This window comes from Lepidochelys kempii, chromosome 3, assembly GCF_965140285.1.
Source record: "Lepidochelys kempii isolate rLepKem1 chromosome 3, rLepKem1.hap1, whole genome shotgun sequence".
Taxonomy (NCBI): domain Eukaryota; kingdom Metazoa; phylum Chordata; order Testudines; family Cheloniidae; genus Lepidochelys; species Lepidochelys kempii.
The window spans coordinates 156820036-156840586 of NC_136382.1; the positions used below are offsets into that span (position 1 = coordinate 156820036).

The following is a 20551-nucleotide window of genomic DNA, read 5'->3' on the forward strand; positions in this document are numbered from 1 at the left end:
ACCTCAGTACTTTTGAAAATCCCACTAGGCCATCTCCCTGAATCTTTATGTACCTAGTGCCCTTAAAAATCTGGCCCTTAGAATCTCACTAGATTGGGTCCTGGGTGTACAAAGTCAGTGACTATAGAATTGCATCTGTCTATCAGACCATTTGGTTAGGAGCAATTGGAGCGTGGGCCTGATCCTGAGCACCACTGATTTGAATGGGAATTGCTCGCCTGCACTGATTGCATAATCAGACCTTTTGATTGTTTTAGACCTGTTTTAGTCGGCTCAACTCATTGGCTCCAACATTTAAAAAACAAACAAGGCCCAAAATCTTATTCATTGTTCATGAAATCAGTTGGATTCCTATTGCTGACCTTCACTGGTGCCCATATGTTCTGGGGGTGGTGATAAAGGTTAAACTGATTATATTCACTTCAGGGTGAAATTCACCTGTGTGGAGACAGGCAGCATGAGGTCTATGCACTGCTTAAGTCCCATTTAATTAAGTTAAGCCTAGTGCTACCCTTTTGCACAGGGGTGATTTTTCACCCACCAGAACTTAAATCTGTTTGGGATGGTTTGATCAGTTCCTCATAATTTTCTTTAACCTGGCACAAAGGAGAGATTGCTGGCTCCTGATGCAAAAAGACCATTATATAATATTAAACTAGGCTATTCAGCTGTCTGTCGGGCCCAGTGGAAAACACGCACACGTATGGTTTTGGGGTGAATGGGTGGGGCAACATTTGGTTTTAAACCCAGCTTTCAAAAATTAGAGTTTTTAGGCTTGTTTAGTCACAGGGGGTAAAATTAGGCTTGTTTAGTCACAGGGGGTAAAATTCACCCCTGTGCAGAGCCACTTCAACCCTATTTAATATCTCCTTTTATGGTTCGAGGGAGATTAAGTGGTGCACAGGCAATGTGATGGCCCTCTGTTTTGGGGTGAAGTTCACCAAAAGTGAGATGATGTGTTATGGACAGAGTGCCAGCCCTACCTCAGACTCCTGTTACCTTAAAACAGTCACATTGCTCCTGGAAACTAGTGGGCAGATGGCACTCTCAGCACACTGGTGTAAATGCAGTAACTCCATTAGCGCCTGTGGATTGGTACCCAGGTAACCAAGAGCGGAGTCTGGCCCAGCCTTTGTGTTTGTGTGTGTATGAGTGAGGGAGTGTCATTGACGTGGAGCGGAAAAAACCCAGCACCAGCAACGATTCCTTCCGCCAACAAAGAAGCATAACACATTAAAAATAAGATCCAACATGAAGAGCCAGGGTGAAAAAAACAAAAACTCAGCCCAGCAATTTGTGATCACGCAGCTCTTCCTCCTCCCACCTTCCCATGGATTATTTTAAACCTTGCTCCTATCCAGATTAGGCAGCCCAAAATAGAAACCAATAGTGCTCTCTTCTCTTCAGCGTCTACTTGGAGGCAGCAAGGTAAAGAAAGCAGGGGAGTAAGGCAGAAAGCTGAAAGGCGGTGGAGTGGCCGCTGTGATTGGTTCTAACAGCTCAGTCTGGGGGAGAGCCAGGCGGATGGACCGGACAGAGATGATGGCGCTGTGCTTGACTAGCTCGTGGGCCTGTGCTGCCAGCCACCCTTTCAATGAATGGGATTTTTTTTTTTAAAGGAGTGAGAGTGTAAACGCCGCACGCAGACTCACTACCAAAGCACTTAGCACATGCGGAGCCGCCCCGATCTCTGGTTTCCGTGCAGAGCTGCACGCTTGCAAACCCAAAGACGCCGCCCAGGGGAGAGGGGCTCGGTCGCATCCCGAGCGAGAGCGGGGCTGGGCTGGGTAACAAGCTGCGGCGGCGGCGGCAGCCCGAGCCCCGCTGCGTCCAATCGGCGCTCGCCAGCCCGGGCTCCCAGAGCGGCCGCTCGCCGCGGGGCTGGAAGCTCGAAACCATTCATGATTTTGGTGACGTCACCCAAGGGAGGGGGCGGGCGCTCTGGGCAAAGCCACGCCCCTTCCTCTATATAAGCGCCTTCCCGGGCCGCTGGGGCGGCTCAGGGCTGTAGAGGCGGCTGGCAGCGCGTCCTTTGTCTTGTGGGTTAAAAGCCGATCGGCGCGTAGCCTCCCCGCCGGGCTGCTCTGCCCCTGGCCGTCTCGCACTGCTCTCAGGGAAAGCCGCTGGGCCCTTACGCGCTCCCTGCTTTCGCATCCCAAGGACGCGTGTCAGCCTTGGCGGTAGGACTTCATGTCTGTATTTTTCCCCATTCACTGGTGAGTACCCTCCGGCGCGGGTCCCGGGGGCGCTTGGCTAAGGCTTTGGAAGGGGGGCGGGGGACATTCGTCCTGCAATGGCTTTGCAGGCAGAAGTCCCAGTCAAGGTTGTGACGGGAGGGGGAGGTGTGAGGGAAAGGAAACAAAGGACGTGGGCTTGGGGGCCGCAGTAAAGCGTGCAGAAGGGCTAGGGGAGGTTGGCTAGAAGACGTGGCCTGATCTTGCTCCTACCCGCCCCAGTCACGAAAATCTAGGGGGTCTGGGAGCTTGTGCTGGGGTGGGGTGGGGTGGGGGGGGCGTTGGCTGGTTTGGAAGCCCCCTTGAGAGCGGATGCGTGAGCTGCCGCCAGGGCTGTGCCGGGGAGAGGGGTTTTATTCACGGAGGGAGTCTCTGGGGCTGCAACAGGCGCTAGCAGGGGCCTGAGCCTGGCAGGGGCGTGGGAAGGGAAGGGGTGTTGCAGAAGCGATCTGGCTGCCGTGGATCGCACATGCTGTAGCGGCTGCAGTGTCCCATCCTTACACGCGCACACACCCCGCGGTGGCTCGCTAGCTCCTCTTCATCCTCTCCCTGGCTTGGGAGAAGAGCGCGGGCGGGACCGTGCGGGGATCACGCCGGGGAAGGCAGGTGGAAATGCTTTCCCGGTGTGTGTTTGTCCAGCAGCTGGAACTTGCTAGGCGGTTTGCAAATCCCGCACCCGGTTACCATCTTCCTTGCGCTGAGCCTGGCCAGCGTCAGCCGCTGGGACCAGCAGCGAGGGCAGAGGCGATCAGGTCAGCTGCAGAAAGTGACCAACACCTTGGCTGCAGCTGCTCATCCTAACTCCCATTTCCTTCCCTAGGGAGACAGTGTAGCAGCCTTGCCCTTGCCCTGCATCCTCCCCTCACTCCCACCTCAATAAATCCACAAGGCCAGACTGTGCTCTGTTATGCCAGAGTAAACCACTGAATTCAGCAGTTACTCCTGTGATGAATTTAGGCCATTGGCCTCACTGCGGGTTCCTCTGGATTTACACCTATATAACTGCGGGCACAGGCTGGGCCAGGCTCCCGTATTGCCTGTACACTCCTTTTCAAGTGCATCCTTTGAACAATCAGTGTGCAAGTCCATTTGAGGACTGAAATCCGAATAGCCCTGGACTAGAGCTAAAGCAGATTGTGTGGGAACTTTAGTGAGCTTGTCACTTTTAGCTGCCCCATGGCTACCTCACAGTAGTACGTTGAAGTTGAGGTCCTAAAACCCTGCTTTTCAGTTGCTTATGGCTTTCTTCTCCTCCATTTGGGCTGAATTGGAGGGGTTGCTCAGGTCAGAACACTGGCACTTATGTTGCCCCTCCAACCTTTCTTTCCAAATTAAAAATCACCCTACTTAATATCCTTAATGTTGCTTCTGGGAGTTGTAAAAGGACACTGAGTTAAGAAGCCTTCCTCCCCTGTTAATACCTTGTATTCTTAGAGCTGAGAGTTCTAAACATCTGACTACATTTCACCAACACTCTTGTTCACTTCCTTTCTTTTTGATTCCCTCGATGAAAATAGACACTGTGGCTCTTGCAGTAGTTTGGATTGCAAACGCTTTGGGGGAATGGTTGCAGGCAAATGTTGTTGTTTTAGTGCAGTTTAAGACAGTCCTAGAAACATGCATGTAGATACTGGATTTTGCAAAAACCCTTGTTTTTACTAATCCTGTGCTGACTAGCTAGTATCCTTCTAACCCATTTAGAGTTGGAAAATAGAGAGCTCCAGCTCATCAAACAAATGGCTCTGTGTAACTTCTCTCACTCCCAGGGCTGGTGTGTTGCCGCAGAGGCTAGGAAATACACAAGCTACTATTAGCTTAGGCTAGGGAGGTTGTATACTAATCTGCAGTGCACTTGCAGAGATCTCCCATCAGCAAGGTTCTTGTGTGCCGCTTAGTGAAAGTTTGGAAAAGAACACGGTCTTTTCCAGCTCTCTACCAGTTACTGTATGGGTGACACCTATGGTGGTGCAGCTTCACAAGTTGTCATGACTGAGTGGGGTATATGATATAGTGAAACCTGCATCAACTCTAATGCTACAGCTTTCACTGCTGCTACTTCCAAGAGCTGGTGCATCATATGGTCTCACTTTGCCAATGTGAACAAAGCCCTTGTCTGTGCTTATCATTCTAGATCTGTTATCTGTGTATCTTGTGCTTTGGGATGCTTTTGAAAGCCTTAGGTCTGCTGGTTCATGTATAGTAAGCTGGAGTGGCATTGGGAGGGCAATGTGAACTAGTCTGAAGTGACTTCATAGGAGCAAGGTGCAACAGATGGCCAGTATTTTGGTGACAAATGTGAGTTGACTTGTGTGCGCAGATACAAAGTACTGCGGTTATAAATAGGCTTAAAGAATAGCATAACGTAAAATAGAGGAACCACAAGCTGTGAAAATCAACTTCACTTTCTCAAATTGTCGAACTGGAAACTTCATTATGACTGCAAAAGCAGAGCTGGAATTGGCATATCTCCTACTCAGCCAGTGTGGAACTAAATACCTGAGGTAGCAAAATAAGTCAGTAGGGGTTAAAATGGATTAATTTTTAAAGCTGGGTGGGGGAAAACAGGAAGTGCTAGTGCTTGGTGTGATGGGTGTTGGTTTGTTTTTTTGTTTTTTTTTTAAACCTACACTTAAGGATAGGCTTGGAGGAAGTGGAGTTAAACTTTATCAGTCTTGGTGAAATCTTGTGTTGCTCAAAGTGAGAGATCCTGCAAACTACTTTTTGGGTGCATGATATCGTGTACTGATTCTTTAGGTGAATAATTTTAGATCCCTTATGAAGAAGGGGATGGGGGAAGAACAGAAATAGGATTCAGTGGTTTAGCACTTAGGTTCTTATATCTGTGACTAGCTCTGCAGCAATATAAAGCTTTAGTTCTTTAGATACCACATAATTTTGTTCAAGGACAACTGTGATCTAATGGCTCCATAAGAGCTGAAAAAATATCTCTATCTTTGTTTCCAGCCCTGATTATCTGAGATCAGCTGAAATGACTGAGGTGATGATGAATACTACATCTATGGATGAAATCGGGCTAAGCCCCCGCAAGGATGGCCTATCATATCAGGTAAGGTCTCTATTGACTGGACAGCATTGTTGGCTGGTTAGGTAAGAACTGTCCAAGCTAGGTTGAAAATTTCTAGCCTAATGTACCTTTCCATATCTGAGCTAATAAATCTTGCCGTAGTGAGAACAAGTCAGTGGTCTAGAATGTTTGCTTGGCAGCAATTTATCAAAATTTAATTTCAATCTTAATATCTGATTGTATTAACCGAGTACCTCTTTGTTTTTTACATAATCCTGATCATGTAGCATTCTTGGAGGGGGAGGGGTTATGCCAGGGGGAAGTTTCCTAATCAGGAATTTGGATAGCCCTAGTGGACAATCTAACCCTGGAGTTTCTTTTGACAGAGCTGCAACTTGGCACACAAGCAGTCTGCCTAGAGCAGATGGGAGGAGTTATTTGTGGCACTTCAGTCTTTCAAGATAATTCTTTGTTTATACTGAGCAGATAAGGCTATTTTAAGCTGTTTGCATGTGCCCTATGAGACAGTCTATTTCCCCATTCTCCCCAAAAACCCTTAATATGAATACTCAGTGATATAAGTTCCTGGCACTTCAATAACCTTTGGTAGGAGGCTATAACTTAAAATGACTGCGTTAGTAGAACTAGCTGGAAACTGGATTTTTCCATCCCACAAAAATTGCAAAAGCCAAAATAGTGAAGTGTTTTGTGTAAAATAATTAATAAAAAAACCTCCAAATAACAGGGTTCTAAAAAAATTTTATTAGAAAATAAAGCAAATTTTAAAAATCAAACTATGTTATGGAAAATCTAAACTTTTTGTTCCAAAAATATCAACATCCTGCTTCACTGTTTCTGGAAACTTCAGTTTTTCAAAGCAAAGTTTCATCAAAATTGATATAATTTTGCAAAATGTTTTGGTTCCGCTTAAGCAGCATCTTCAGATGTGAAACTTTTTTGACAAAACTTTCAACCGGCTCTAGTGACTAGCTCTGATATATGAGCCATTAAGACAATATTGGTGGGGTGGTGAGCTCTTGTATGACTCTTGATATTAGCCTATTGATTGACCAACATTTCAATGCTTGTCTCAATCTATTTTCTGCATCACCTTACATGTGCAAAGGATGAGCATTTGGATAATTGTACCTTCCCAGTCCTCTCAAATGGAGATTATTCACCCTTTAACTACCCTGTGGGAAACTTACTATTAAAGTTTGATATGTGAGCTTGTGCATGCAAGTGGCTGGCTTATGTGTGTGCCTGATCTGTGCATAACAGGGCAGTTTATAAAAAATAACTTTGCACTTGCAGATGCTGTTACAGCTACTGTATGTGTAGGTTTTAAGTATGCATGCAAATTGGTGCACCGTTGCACGCCTAGCTCTTGAAAAGGGCCTTAAATATACTAGCATAGAGTGCATCAACATGTTGGATCCAACCTAAACCAACCCTCTGGACAGGGAAAACGTGGCGTGTTTGGTTTGGTTCCACGTGCTGTGCTCTGTTTACATGTCTGTATGTGAAATAGCTGTTTGAGTGGCTCTAAAGGTTGTAAGGATGCTCATGAGTGAGTTGGGGCTTCTAGAGAGTAGGCACACTTCAACAAGAAGAGTCTTCAAACCCCACTTCATCATGGTAGCACACAACCAGCCATGGCAATAATGATGTTAATAGGTCACCACAGGAAACCAAACAGCCAATCAGGCCAATAACTCCCTTCCTCTAGGCTCCTCTTAAACTGTCCAGACAGATCTGGAGGTTTTGGAGAACTAGTCAGAATCTAGGTGCCCTGTTTGTCCTAACCATATTGCGTGAGCATTAGCAATACTAGGACCCAGGTCTACACTCCACACTTACTTCAGTTTTCAGAGTAACAGCTGTGTTAGTCTGTATTCGCAAAAAGAAAAGGAGTACTTGTGGCACCTTAGAGACTAACCAATTTATTTGAGCATAAGCTTTCGTGAGCTACAGCTCACTTCATCGGATGCATACCGTGGAAACACGGTATGCATCCGATGAAGTGAGCTGTAACTCACGAAAGCTCATGCTCAAATAAATTGGTTAGTCTCTAAGGTGCCACAAGTACTCCTTTTCTTTTTACTTCAGTATAACTGTTCCTTTGGGGTGTGAAATATCCACACCTTTGAGCGGTGTCCTTATGCTGACCTAACCCACAAATAGACAGGACTGTCTCAGCGGGAGAGCTTCTCCCGTCAACATAGCTACTACCTCTTGTGGAGTTGGCATTATTAAGCCGACTGGAGAGCAATCTCCTGTCAACTTAGCATCTTCATCAGAAGCTGTGCAGTTGTGCTGATGCAAGTTTGTAGTGTAGACCTGCTCTAGTAAGTGTCTCTATTTAGACCCTAACATGGGGGGGGTGGAAACTGGTTGGATGCAGCATTCAAGTTGCTGGGAGTTCCACTCACATTTGCAAGTTGCATTTAGTACTAAGCATTGCAAATTACTGTAACAGCAAAGTGTTGTTGGCTCTCAGAGCTCTTGCTTCTCTGTAGTGGTCTGGTCCTATTCAAATGCCTGCAAGCTTCTTATTCGTGTGTCTACACTTGCTTGGCCTAACTGACAGCCTAGTTGACTGTAAGAAGCTACTTTCTCCCTCTGTTAGCGTACAGTCCTTGGCTGGCTGGGTTGAGTGAAAAGTGGGTGGTCACCTTTTAGTAGGACACTAGCGACATGCTGGCAATCTTCAGAAGCAAATTGTTATATGAACAATGTACACAAGTGTCCTGCTTTATTTACATTCCCTGTAAATCAGGTTACAATGGGGAATGAAGGTCTAGATTGTAGCCCTCCCACTAATGCACTGGCATGGAAACTATTTGTCATATTGTGGTTTGGATTACTGAATGTGAACAGTGATAGAAAATAAAACAGCCTTGTACAGTTTAAAGTAAAATCAAACACTAAGAATGAAAGAGAAACCCCCCTAACAGGATGCAAACAAAACCACTAGGCTCACTGCTTTCTGTGACTGGCACGGCTGACCCACCCCTCCTGCTGATTGTGAAAGATTTTCTATATGGGAAACTGTACACTAGTCTATTGAGTGCCTGAGCTTAGTATTTTACAAGTGGACAGGGCTAATGAAGCATGAATGCTCCTGCAATACAAGCAACATTGTTCTAAGCTACAAAATCTTCTTCTACCCATCTTGCAGAGTTGAATTCCAATTATAAGAACCGCAGCACTTGGACATAAGAGGCAAGGACTTGTAAAACCAGAATTGGAGCTCTGTTGGTTTTAGTATTTTCTTGGCTGGTGGACGTATGCAGTCCCTTAATTTCAGCATGACTCTTCTGTACCAGTGTTCAACTTAGTTTTGGATTGTGGTGATGAGCTTGACATGGAGTTGTAAATCTAACCATGGGTCTCTAGATCCCTGAGCATTTAAACTGGTCCCTAGTTGGATCCTGATCCTAGAAGGGGACTGTTCTTTGGAAGGTGGCCCTTACCAGTAGAAAACTCATGAACTAACTTGCAAGATTTTAGTGCCCTTAAATCAGAACCTTGGTCCTAAAGTAAATGAGCATAGATTTGGTACTCAGCTCTGTTTTGAAATGCTCTTGTGATCACTGGAAAACTATAAAAGGCTCTGTGCTAAGAGAATGTAAACCTAGAGTTCAGCAGAACTTTGCAGGAAAGATTAACCAGTGATTTCTAAACTTTATTGTAAGACTCCTGCTTCTGTCCCGCACCAGCTGTTGTGCTCTGTAGACTTAAAACACTGATCTCTTCTGTACTCCTGGCAATAGAGTATCGCTTCTGTCTAGATATACAACTGAACTAATGTACCTCATGAGTCCAGTGCATGTCAGGAAAACTAACGTATCCTGGTAAGTTTGCTCTTAAATTAGCAATGTGAAGGCCTGACTTCCAGAAGGATGAGGCAAGCATGGTCTTTTTGTAGATGTCTATACCTACTTTGCATGTGCTGTTGTACTCACATTGGCCCAAATTCTCCATTTGTATGCAATTATATGTACACAAACGCATCTCAGTTGTCAACTTTCTGTTCCTTTGGCTTTAATGATAGCTAGCATGGAACTATACTTAAATGCAGCCAATAGACTGTCTTGGAGAGTTTTAAGCTAATGCACTTAAAACTCTTTCCTTGTAGGACAAAGTTTTTATTAATACATTACCTAGTCAGGAAGATGGCTCAGCCGCCAGGTTTGAAGGGCCAGAATAGAAGCAGGTGGTGAAAGCAGAGCAGGAGTCTGGCACAATAAAAGCATATCCCTATGGGAAGCCTGGGCAAAATATATCTGAAAAAATGAAGTCAGACTGGGTCTTGTGACTGCAGTGAAGAGCTATTTTTGGATCTCTAATGGCTGTCCCATAATTCCTGTGGGAATATTAACACAGTAACTCATTCAAATGCAGCTGATGGAGCAAGATGCCCCTCCTACGGAGACAAATGTGCACATGAAGAGTTTCATTCATTTCCAGTCTGGCAGCCTTGTGCGAGTCCTGTCTCTTTACAGCCAGTTGGAGCTAATGTACGGTGCCCCTTCTTCTCTCTCTCCCTGCCCCGAGAAGGGCTGGTTATCTGAAAAAGCCTAATAGCCACCTCTCTGCTGGCTCACCGTCGCCTAATGTCATTCCACAGCAGCGCAAATGATGTGGGTGAGAACAAGGCTCTCAAGACTAAATTAATCATTTTTGCTGCACTGTTGTCAAAACAGTGCCTTGACCTGAATCGCTCTTAATTTCTTGGAATGGTAGCTGGGGTTGAGCACAGTGAAAACATCTTGATGCCTGAGGCAGCTGTACTGAGCAAGGAGTGTGCCAAACTCTGAGCCAAGAGTTCTTTCCTGTGGACTAACTGCCCTGGACAGGTGACTGATTTATGTCTAAATGGGATAGGCATGCAATGACTGAGCTGGCTTAGTCACATCAGCCCTGCTCTGGTGGTCCTGGGAAGCTCGAACCCCTTCAGTCATGGTATTTTCATGGTGGGATCCTAGCACTGGCTAGGGATCTGATCTGTCTGATATGTGTAACCCTCACGCACATGGCAGAGACTTAGAGGTTTCTTCCCCTCATTGAGACTAGGGCTTCTCACAGCACTGTCTACCCATGGAAGCCAGCTCCTCTTTTGTTCTGCTGGAACAAAGTTGATTTTCAATAGGAAAAGGCAATATTGGGTGTTGCTAGCTGACTCCATATAGGGAGTCACACTAGTATTACAGATTGGGTTGTAAATCCAGAGTAACTCCACTGACTTCAGTGGAGTTGAACTGATGTTGCTGAAACTAGATGAGTAATGAGTCAGATGTGAGGGGTTGTAACCCATGGACAAAGACACATGTATTGCCAACCTGATGGCTAATGGGGAACTTAGTATGCCTTCATATTCATCTCTTGTGTCTTATAAGACACCTTTATACTAAAGTAAGGAGGGCCATATCTGTACTGAGGCAATCCTGTGTTGGAACTGATATCCGTGCACTGTGTAAAACTGTCCCCGGAAGGGATTCATTCCACTGTATAAAATGAAAGCCTGGATGAAAGAACTTCACCTGTTACTCAAATCCAGCTGTGCATAGTACAGGCAGTGGCTCAGGAAGTTGCACTGGCATGTGCTGACACATGTCTACTGCATAGATCAGGCTAAACACTTAGGCCTAGGAGCACAGTAGTGCTTCAAATGTTAACGAATATGATCAGAGCTAAAAAGGATAGAGATGGAATTGTTAGAACTAAAGGTAACTTTCTTGTAAACCAAGGAACAGCATTAAACTGAAACCCAGGATGATAAAGGGACCATCTGATCTCAAGACCTCCATGTAGAATTTCTTACCCTCCCCTATGCAGCTTTTGCAAGGGGAGATCTGTTCTCCTGATTGGCAACGTCACCCACAAACACCACTTTCCTTACCACTTTTCATCAGTCTGGACACTTGTCTATGCTATCCTGAGTAGTCATGGCAGTAACAGGTGCCCTAGCGTTTCTTACCACTTACCTCTAAAGAGAAGGATAATCCAATGTGAACTTTCATCCTGTCTCTCAGAAGGGCTATTGTATGTTCTGCTTCTGGGGATGGGAGAGTGGGTTAACTTTTCCCTTGACCGCTGTCCATTCAGGTTTGAAATAAGATGTAGTTGGTCTCGGGCTTCTTCAAGAACATCTAGCTTCTAGTATCATAGATACTACCATCCTTAGAGGTAGAGCCGTGTGCACCCTTGAATTCCATTAGACTGGGTTCTCTGCTGTGACAGTAGTGAAGGATATCCCACTGGATGCAGACTGAAGTGCCAACGTCAGAACATAAGTCTCCTAGAACTGGTGTCCATACCCATATAACATAGGTGGTTAGACATGTATGGCTCTGTCCAAGGCAGCAACTGGCTTCATTTGGGAGTATCTTTTGTGTCTGGAGGGAGCTATATTCTCCCACCAGTGCATTCTTGCTAACAACAATTTTCAGGGTGTCTGGGGAAGAAAAGACCCAGCAGCTGGAGTCTGATCTCTGTTACACCAGTGTTGATCCGAAGTTAACTCCCTCTAAGTCAATGGATGTTGCTCTGGATTTACACCAGCGTAACTTTGACTGGAATATGGGCCTCTGTATCTAATGTTGTGATCCTTCCAAGTCTCCCATTCGCCTCCCAGAAAGCAGGATGTTCATGCTGCTGTCTCGTTTTGTACTGACAATAATTAGCCCATCGTGTACTGTTAACGACACTGCATCTTACTGTCCAGTAGTATCTGGTTTCTTTATTAGCATTTCTCAGCTTCTTGCAGTCCTGCATGAAGTTAGCAGCCAAAGGTTAGTTTAATTATGGCAAAGCTCTGCTGCTCTAGGGTGCTGGGAAAGGGCTCTGGCACCATCTGCCTTTCCGGGGTGTTAAATATTTTCCATTCTCTGTGCCAAGCTCTCAATCTAGGAAGTCACTTTTGGGTCACCTGGCATGGAGATCTACATGGATGACCTTAAGTTTGGGGCTTCAATTTCTGGTATTGCCTTTCAGTTCACCTTCTAGGCGAAAGGTGAGAACTCGGGTTGCATGTACCTGAGCTGGTGCTGAATCTACTGTGGAACAGAATGGGATTGCCAAAAGACCTCTGAACAAAGTCTGGATTTGAGAAGGCAAAGTATGCTGCATGTCATAGTTAAGGCAGCAAACCTATTACTTGCCCTCTGCAGCCTGCAAAGATGTGTCCCAGAGTTCTTTGCATAAAGCTTGGAAGCCAAGACTTGTGATTCAGTGACCACAGTTGCTGTGATTGCATATTCAAAGTTGTATGCAGTCATGTAGATGGCAGGGGAAAGTTAGCCCATCACAAACGCTCTTCTGTAGCATTTTTGGATGGTGGAAGGTGCCAAAAGCTCATGTCCTACGCTGATCTTAGCTCTTTAACTCCAAGACTCTCTAGTGAAGCATGTAAGTACAAGCTTTAATATCCACACTGTATGAGCATTCACACTGCATTTCAGGACAGGATTTTGAGTGCCATGAGCTCAACATAAAACCTGCAGTGAGTTATGTGGGTGCAGATTTCCCTTTTCGTTTCCCATTCCTGCTCTGGAGGGACATCCCCCTCAGGCTATTTCAGCCTATGCTGTATTTCAGATCATACAGAGTTCTGGCTGAGGAGGGTGGGTAAAGAAGTGATTCTTCTCTTCTGTACAGTGACTGGGAATCTGCCTCTCATTTTGGAGTGGCTAGGGGTCAGAGTGCATGGGGTAATTTGCCTGATCTGTTCCCTAAATGTAAGTGGCAGTCTTATTATGACAAACCTTTTTCTTTAGTTCCCACAATAAGGGCAATAAGCGAGGCTATCTGTCACATGCTAGGAAATCTGGCTTCATACGCTTTTTCCATTGACTGTCCACACCCTTGGAAAGGGTAATTGCGACATCTCCTTTTTTGTGCTGCCTCTGATTAAAAAGCATGACTTAGTGGAAAAAAAGCTTGACCTCCTTGAGTTCAGCCTCTCGTGCAGCTGTTCAAGATAAGATTGTGCTAGTAAGAAAATAAAGCTGAACACCACATTTGGGGATGTTTGTTTGTGAGGAAATGACTCGCTCCTTGGCCTCTGAGAGACCCAATCTGTCAGTCTATTTTCAAAACTACTCCATTTGATCTAATGCAGCTAAAATGATAGCAGCCAAAGGTTAGCAGTATAATAATTAAGCTGTTTTCCTACAGTGTAGGCTATTTTAGTGGCATTATCAGCATATATAACCTACTATAATACACTTTCTTTCCATTGCAGCCCTCTAAACAATACAGTGTCAAGGTTCTCTGTATTCCAAGTCTGGGGAGTTAATACTGAAAGTTCAGTTCTGTCTACAGCTCTTAAGCAATGAATTGGATGTCTGGGATTGGCCTGGCTGAAGCCACTAAATTGTATGAGACCCAGTTGCTGTATGGCTTGCTCTGGGAATGAGTAATAGCACAAAGCACACACCTGCAACTGCAACACACCTGTTAACATCACAGCATTCATAGGCCTTGTCCATACTATACTCCTCTTAGCTTCCTAGCAGTGCACTGAAGGACCTGGCTAAGGTGCCCTGGAGCAGTGTGGGAGAGCTGGAATTAGACGCCCCTCTGCCTTCCTGCCTACTGCTCGCCTAGGCTGCCTGTCTGAAATGTGGCTTTTTGTTTTGATCCATCCCTGACTGGCAGTCTCTAGTGGCCATACTGAGGCTGTTACTTCACTATCTTCTCCCAAAGTTAGTCTTTCCTTTCCCTCCCTTCTTTAGTAGCCATTTAACTGCTACTAAACTGGCAGGAACTCAGGATTAGGTCCCAAAAAGTTTTCCATTATCTAAAAAATAACACAGCTTAAATCCTGTGAAACCCTGAGTATTCTGAACTATGCTTCCTTTGGCTCTTGAGTCCTGGCAGTGAATCTCAGAATACTCAATGGAAACTGATCTGCAGAAGGGGTTAATTGACTGCCATGTTACAGCATATCTCTAGTAGCGCCATTGAAGAGGTTAGGCCAAATTTTCCAAGAATGTCTACTGGGTATGGGTGCCCAAGATAGGACTGGAAGGGGACTTGTTGGATCACTTTGTCCAGCCCCCTTCCATTGCAGGCAACACCATCTTATAGTCCCTTTCATAAATTTATCAAGCTCCATCTTAAAATTAGGTAGATTGTTTGCTCCTGCTCCAAACTCACAAGAAACACCTCAGGCTTCTGACTTGAGCATTTGCAGTTCCAATTGTAGTGGCAAATGCTAAGTGTTATTAAAAAAACACAAACAGGCCTTGCCTCTCAAAAAATGAGGCATTCCAAACTAGTGGATGCTTCTGAAAATGTAGGCATTGGTCTAAGTGAGGCACTATTCTAATCTCCTCTGAAAGCCTCAGGAAAATGGAGTAGCAGTAGTGACTGCTGTATCATATTTTGAAGACTAGGTTTTATATTTAATGATGCGCAAGTAAATGCTTAGTTGTAAACAGGACAGGAATTTTTGATAAATGGCTAATTGTTTAATTATCCACTGGATAATCAGAGTTGGTAGCTGTCCCTCTTTTTCTACTACAAATTCTTGTCTGTGTGAACTGGGGGGTATTAAAGACATCCATTGGTAACCCCCAATTGCACTGTATTGCTCACAAGCAATAGTACTTTCTTGCCTCTTTCCTGCTTTGAAGGTTCAGTAAACTTGCCATTTGGTCTCTAACTTCAAGTACTCCTGCAACACACTACTACAAAAGCAGGGTGCTTTTCCTAGGTTGAGTTTCTGCCTTGACACCTAGCACTGACAGTATATTCTGCTCTAGAAAACCACCTGGGTGCTCTCCCATCTCCAGCATTATCCTACCAAAATGGCACCAGTATTTGGGCTTGAGTGGTCTGCTGGGGTTATCAAAGGGTGGGATCCAAATGGAAGACAGCAGGAGGTCCAAATCAGCTTTAGGACTGGGAAATGCATCTCAGGAACTTTCAGAGCAATAGAAAATACTGGCCTTGTAGGACAATCTGAAACAAACCCCATAAACATTGAGGGATAGTTTATTCTAGCCTCTAAATTTCATCCTATGACTCCTGCATACTGTCTCCTAATCCTGGAAATGTTCTCTAGGTGGACTTATCTTTACATTTCAGTAAAAGAGCCACTTTCTCCATGTTGACTCTGAACAAGCAGTCTTAAATAGCAGGTCCAAACCCTTGAGGCAAAAAGACCAAGAAGCAGAAGAGCTAAAATAGCAGAGCCTGTTTTCACAATATTTCTGGCCTGACCAAAAGCAGGAAATGCAGACATCAGATTCTCATAGCAAGGTTTTTAGCTCTGGCTGCAAATTCATGAGCATTGGCAGTAAGCAGTGAATCTCTGGGAGGCTTACTTGATATAAGTATCTGAAAGTATAGAGATGTCCATCTTGAACTTTACTCCAGCAGCCTGTCCAGTTTGGAATCCCTCAGACAGCTGCCCTGGCCCGTGTTTTTTTTTTGTTTTTTTTTTGGGCAGCATTCTGGTTTTTCAGGTCCTAGCCTGGCTCATGAGTTTTTCTGAAGCTAACCTGCAAGTTCAGGAGTTTTCAGAATTTCATTTATGGTTGACTCTGTCCCTTGGAACCTGACCTCTTGAGATTTGGCTCTTGATAGTTGTGATGCTCTGTAAGCTGCTAGCCAATATCAAAACGCTAAAAGGTACTAATGAGGCATTCCTTTTTTTGTTTCAGATTTTCCCTGACCCCTCAGACTTTGACCGTTACTGTAAGCTGAAGGACCGCCTGCCTTCCATTGTGGTGGAGCCAACAGAGGGGGACGTGGAGAGCGGTGAGCTGAGATGGCCACCTGAGGAATTCCTTGTCCAGGAGGAGGAGGAAGAAAACTGTGAAGAGGCAAAGAAAGAGAACAAAGAGCAATAAATGGCAGCTGAAGAAAATACAAGGGATTGTATTGTCTTGAGGGAAGCGCCACACCTGTTCTGAAGGTCTTTTTTTCTTAAGAAAAGACAAAGTTCAATTTTGCACCTGCAAGATCTTAGGTTTTTTCATATTCTCTGTGTCGAGAACTGAAGCCCTCGATGTGACAGACTCTCCAGACCTTCTGAGGAAGGAAGTCATGCAGAGAAAAATGTTTGCTGTTCTCAAGATCACTCTCTGATTATATTTTTTTTTTAAATTTTTTTGTTAAGACTGAGAGGCGGCAGTGAAATTCCAAGGCCCTTGGTGGCTGGTGAACAAGCAGGGTTGTTTAATGAGTTGTGGGGAGGGTGGGAATAAAGCGAAATGTAAACTGCAGTAGTGTTGAGCAAGGAATTGCCTCTGGCTACAAAAGCATGAGACTAAAGTCTTCATCTCTTAAATTTTCCTTTCTTATAAGCTTCTGTTTGTGTATCTGGAGTGGAGGGGAAATGTATGGTGACATGTCCCAAATGGATGCTCTGCTGACAATTGCTGGGTGGCATAGAGAGGCAAAGGGGCTTGTAGTCTTTGCCCAGTTGCACATCTCCTGAAGTTACACAAGCATGTGTAAGAGTAATGAATTTCTTGTGTTAACTATCAAACCTGATCCCAGTCTTTGCCCAGAAGATATTTTCTCTCCTTCTCTTCTCTGTCTGCATTTAATCCTTGTAATGCTGAACAACTCAGCTGGCAGGGTCAGTGTGTTCTGCTACTCTCCATCTGTTCTGCAAGATCCTCATTCCTCTTGCAGATTAGCATGAGGTAACAAAGAAATTTCGCAACATCTAAATCTACCCGAGATCTTGTTCTAGAAGTAGTTAGGATGTTTCTCTCCTGCTAGCTGAGCCTGCTGTAGGAAGAGACAACTCATGGTGCATGAAGCTTGCAAGGTGAAGGGGCCACCTGCCTTCTAGATGATTCTGGGGCTGCATGGTTTCAATCTCAAACATGCTGGGTCAACAGTCTGATCAAAACTGGCTGAGTAGAGGGACATGAGGAGAATCTGCAGGGAATTGGTAGGTTTGGGTTTTCTTTATCAGCAGTGCTTTACCAGAGTTCCAAGACCTGGCAATGCTGGCAGACCAAGATGCTTGCAAAAATCAACTCCATAAGAATGGATGAAATTGAAAATTTGCACAAAGTCAGAGAAGAATGTTGCCAAAAGTGAAATCAAAGAGGCAGTCCTAAATCAAATAGCTGACTTGAAAGGATAAGATGGGGGTGGGGAAATGATTCCTCTCTTCACAGTATTTCATGGCTTTGGAGTGTTTTGGACAAAAGGATGTGCTTCTGATTGCAACAAAGTATTAGTAGGGTTTAATAAAGGGCAAGCTGGTTTGTAAGGTCTAAGGTATCCCATGCAACTTGTTCAGTGCTGAGTTCTGTCTGTCTTACCTGACCTTTGTCTACTAGGGGAACTGGTTGAAAGGCAGGCTGATTTGCCACTTTCCACAAAAGTGGCAATCCAGCAACTTTATGGAAAAGCTCCAGGGGGCTCCAAGGCATCTGTTGGGGAGCTGACAAGTCTAAGAATAAAGTGCTGGTAGTTTCCACCTTAAAACAAGTCTGGAGACATTAAAGGAAGAAAGACCGATGTTAAGGCCTTAACCAGACATTTTGATAAAACCCAGTGCATCCCATCTGCTAATAACTGGTTCAATTAAAAATATATTTGGACTGTGTGTGTATATGTGTGTGTGTGTATATATATATATATATATTTGTATCTAATACCTCATGAGTAGTTTAAACGCTGGTGGGGGTTGGGGGATTGCTTTTAACATATCGGCAGGATTGTTTTAGTCTTTGTCTTGCTTGTGATTAAAGATAATGGCAATAACTTACCAGCTCTGTTACAATTTCAGACAGACCTGAGGGATTGGAGACTGATTCTTTTTTGCATTGTTCGGACTAGTACCTATGTAGAATGCAGCTTGTCTCTTCCTCCTTTTTAGCCGCAAAGAACCAGTCTGTCTGTCTGTCTCTCTTGTCCCCCCCTCCCCCAAGGTTTGGTGGATGCTTTGTCATCACTGACCTCTCATCATGATCTAGTGATATCATTTTTAAACTGATGGATCCAGCTGTTTGTATCTGAACATCTGTTCTAGTCTTGCTGTCTAATGGAATGAACTTGTACACCTGTATACCAGCCAGTCTCCTTTTTTTTAAAACTGTTACTAGTCTCCAATCTGTGCCATCATGCTGAGACTTGTTAACAGAGGTTACTACGTGGGTAAAAGGATGGAAATCCTTATCCCCCAGATGTGAGCAGAAGTGTCTGCCGTAAAGACTGGCATATTCCTGTCTGCATCCTCTTCTTTTTTTATGGTATTGTGTATTTCTATTTGTCAAATGTATTTGAAGAACAAAGCACTCCAGTAAAACTCCTGTTGTCTGATGTACATTCTATTTCTGTAATTCTTTTTTGAGCCTCAGGGAGAAGCTAGCTTTTTTTTTTTCAAACTACTTTTTTGTCACTGTGACAGTTGTAAATAAAGTTTGAAAATGCTTTCCAACTTGGTGGCTTTTTTAAATTCTGCTTACAGAAAAGTGGGTTGGGATTTCAGGTTTCCCAGGAAGCAACCTTTCACTTTAAAAGCAAGGCCATATTATGCAAAGCACTTAGGCATGTGTCCCAGTAAAGCTGATACAATTTAAGCATATGTTTAGACTTACCCGGTAATTATAGTTCTTAAGGGGCTTGTTGAGCTAGCACCTAAATCACTTAAAAGGATGAAATCAAGGGACTTGACTCTTCTTTGCCTTGCACCTCTGCAAAGAACTAAGGGGTGGGGGAATTTGCAAAGGGACTTGGGCATTGCAAGTTGGGCACCTAGGAAATCACAGGAACACTGCGATCTACAAAACTGAGTTGGGCACCTAGTGTCCCAATCCAACAAATGGGGAGAGAGACAGGAGCCTAAGAACATGATCCACAGTCTAGAAGCCAGTATACTAGGTCTCTCCATGTCTAAGTTAACCAATGGGAGATGCCCATGTGCTAAGCCCTGCCCCTTTCTCAGAGATGGATGTCAAGGTGTAAGCAGGTGCCTAGCTCTGCTAACAATCCATGAATGGGTGTGTAATTTCTTGTGGGAACAAGTTAGGTACCTGCCTCACTCCCAAGGAGGTGGTGGTGATGGTCCTACTGCACCCGAACTTTAACATGGTGGTTAAGCACTCTCCTGGGATGTGAGAGATCCAGGTTCAATTTCCACCTGCCTCTACCAGAGCGGGGAAGAGGATTGCAACTGAAGTCTCTCACCTCTCAGGGCAGTGTTCTAATCACTATGGGATATTCTGATGTGGGGCTCCTTCAGTATCTCCTGTTGAGGCTGTTCCCCTGTGGATAAATGAGTGACTGGAGCAGGGGGCCTGGACTTGGGGTCTCCCCCTTCCAAATGGTGTCCTAATCACTCAACTACAGCTTCTCTCTCACCCAATGAGTGTTCCTCTGTGGATAAACAAGTGTGTGCTCATGGAAGACACTCTGTAGTCTGGTGGTCAAGGCACCCAGCTGGGCTAAAAGTTCCCAGGTGTGGGCACCACCAGTCTTCTCCAGGCTTTTTAATGGGACTCAGTTTGGTAAGCATGCTCAGAGTACCTACTGGATTGGGCTGTTTGTGTTCACCCCCTTAAGTCACCCAATCTTCCCCAGGGTTTGTGGATTGTTCTGGGGCTTGGTGGGGAGACAGGTGTCTGGGTGCTTAGAGTGAGCCAGCAGTGCTTGTGCTGAGGCAGAAACGTAGGTGTTGGCCTGAGGGAACTGTGGCCTCTAGCTGGTTTGACATGACTTTTGTGGACCATAGTGGGGGACTCGGGTGCCTAAGTAGTCTTGTGGATTCTACCCTAGATTTTTTTTTTCAGAGGCACAAATGGCACTTGAAAGTCTGAGTTGAACCCCACACTCTTGGGACATCCACCCCAAAGTAGTGAGAGTCGAGAACTGGGCACAATCTGAAGTGCTCTTACTGACTGACAAATTGCTTGTAAGTGTAAAAGCCAAATCCATCTCCTTACCCAAGTCTGTCCTGATACCTGTATGTTACACTTTCACCCCTGCTGCTTAGTTCAAAGCACAGCAACACTACCCTAAGAAGGCCACAGAACACACACACACACATGGACTACAGAGACAGTAATCAAGGAAGGCATTGGTTGAAGATTAGGGCTGTCAGCTGTGCTGACCCTTCAAATTCAACAGGCCTGCTATATTACTATATGGTTGTTACTGACCCAGCTACAACACCATTAAAACGTGTAGCACAGACTCCACCTTAATCATTCTGTGACCAGACTAAAGCCTTGGTCATATCCAAAAATGTTAGCTGTCTGACTTTGTTGAGCTGGGACCCTTAAATGGAATCTCTCTCTTTTAGACAGCTTTT

The 20551-nt window shown here is 44.9% G+C and overlaps 1 protein-coding gene across 1 annotated transcript; it reads left to right on the forward strand.

The window, feature by feature from the left end:
* The first annotated feature begins 1973 nt into the window (after positions 1 to 1973).
* On the forward strand, positions 1974 to 18642 carry LBH (LBH regulator of Wnt signaling pathway). Its single transcript, XM_073338645.2, has 3 exons — positions 1974 to 2216; positions 5199 to 5301; positions 15936 to 18642. Exons 1-3 carry the CDS (start codon positions 2191 to 2193, stop codon positions 16122 to 16124), a joined length of 318 nt encoding a protein of 105 aa, XP_073194746.1. The 5' UTR covers positions 1974 to 2190; the 3' UTR covers positions 16125 to 18642.
* Positions 18643 to 20551: the final 1909 nt, after the last annotated feature.

What these genes read in the sequence shown, in the direction of transcription:
- LBH (XM_073338645.2), top strand. Translation starts at nt 2,191, where the DNA reads ATGTCTGTATTTTTCCCCATTCACTG. An exon ending in GTATTTTTCCCCATTCACTG is followed by an intron (nt 2,217 to 5,198) that starts GTGAGTACCCTC and finishes CTTTGTTTCCAG; the next exon opens with CCCTGATTATCTGAGATCAG. An exon ending in AGGATGGCCTATCATATCAG is followed by an intron (nt 5,302 to 15,935) that starts GTAAGGTCTCTA and finishes TTTTTGTTTCAG; the next exon opens with ATTTTCCCTGACCCCTCAGA.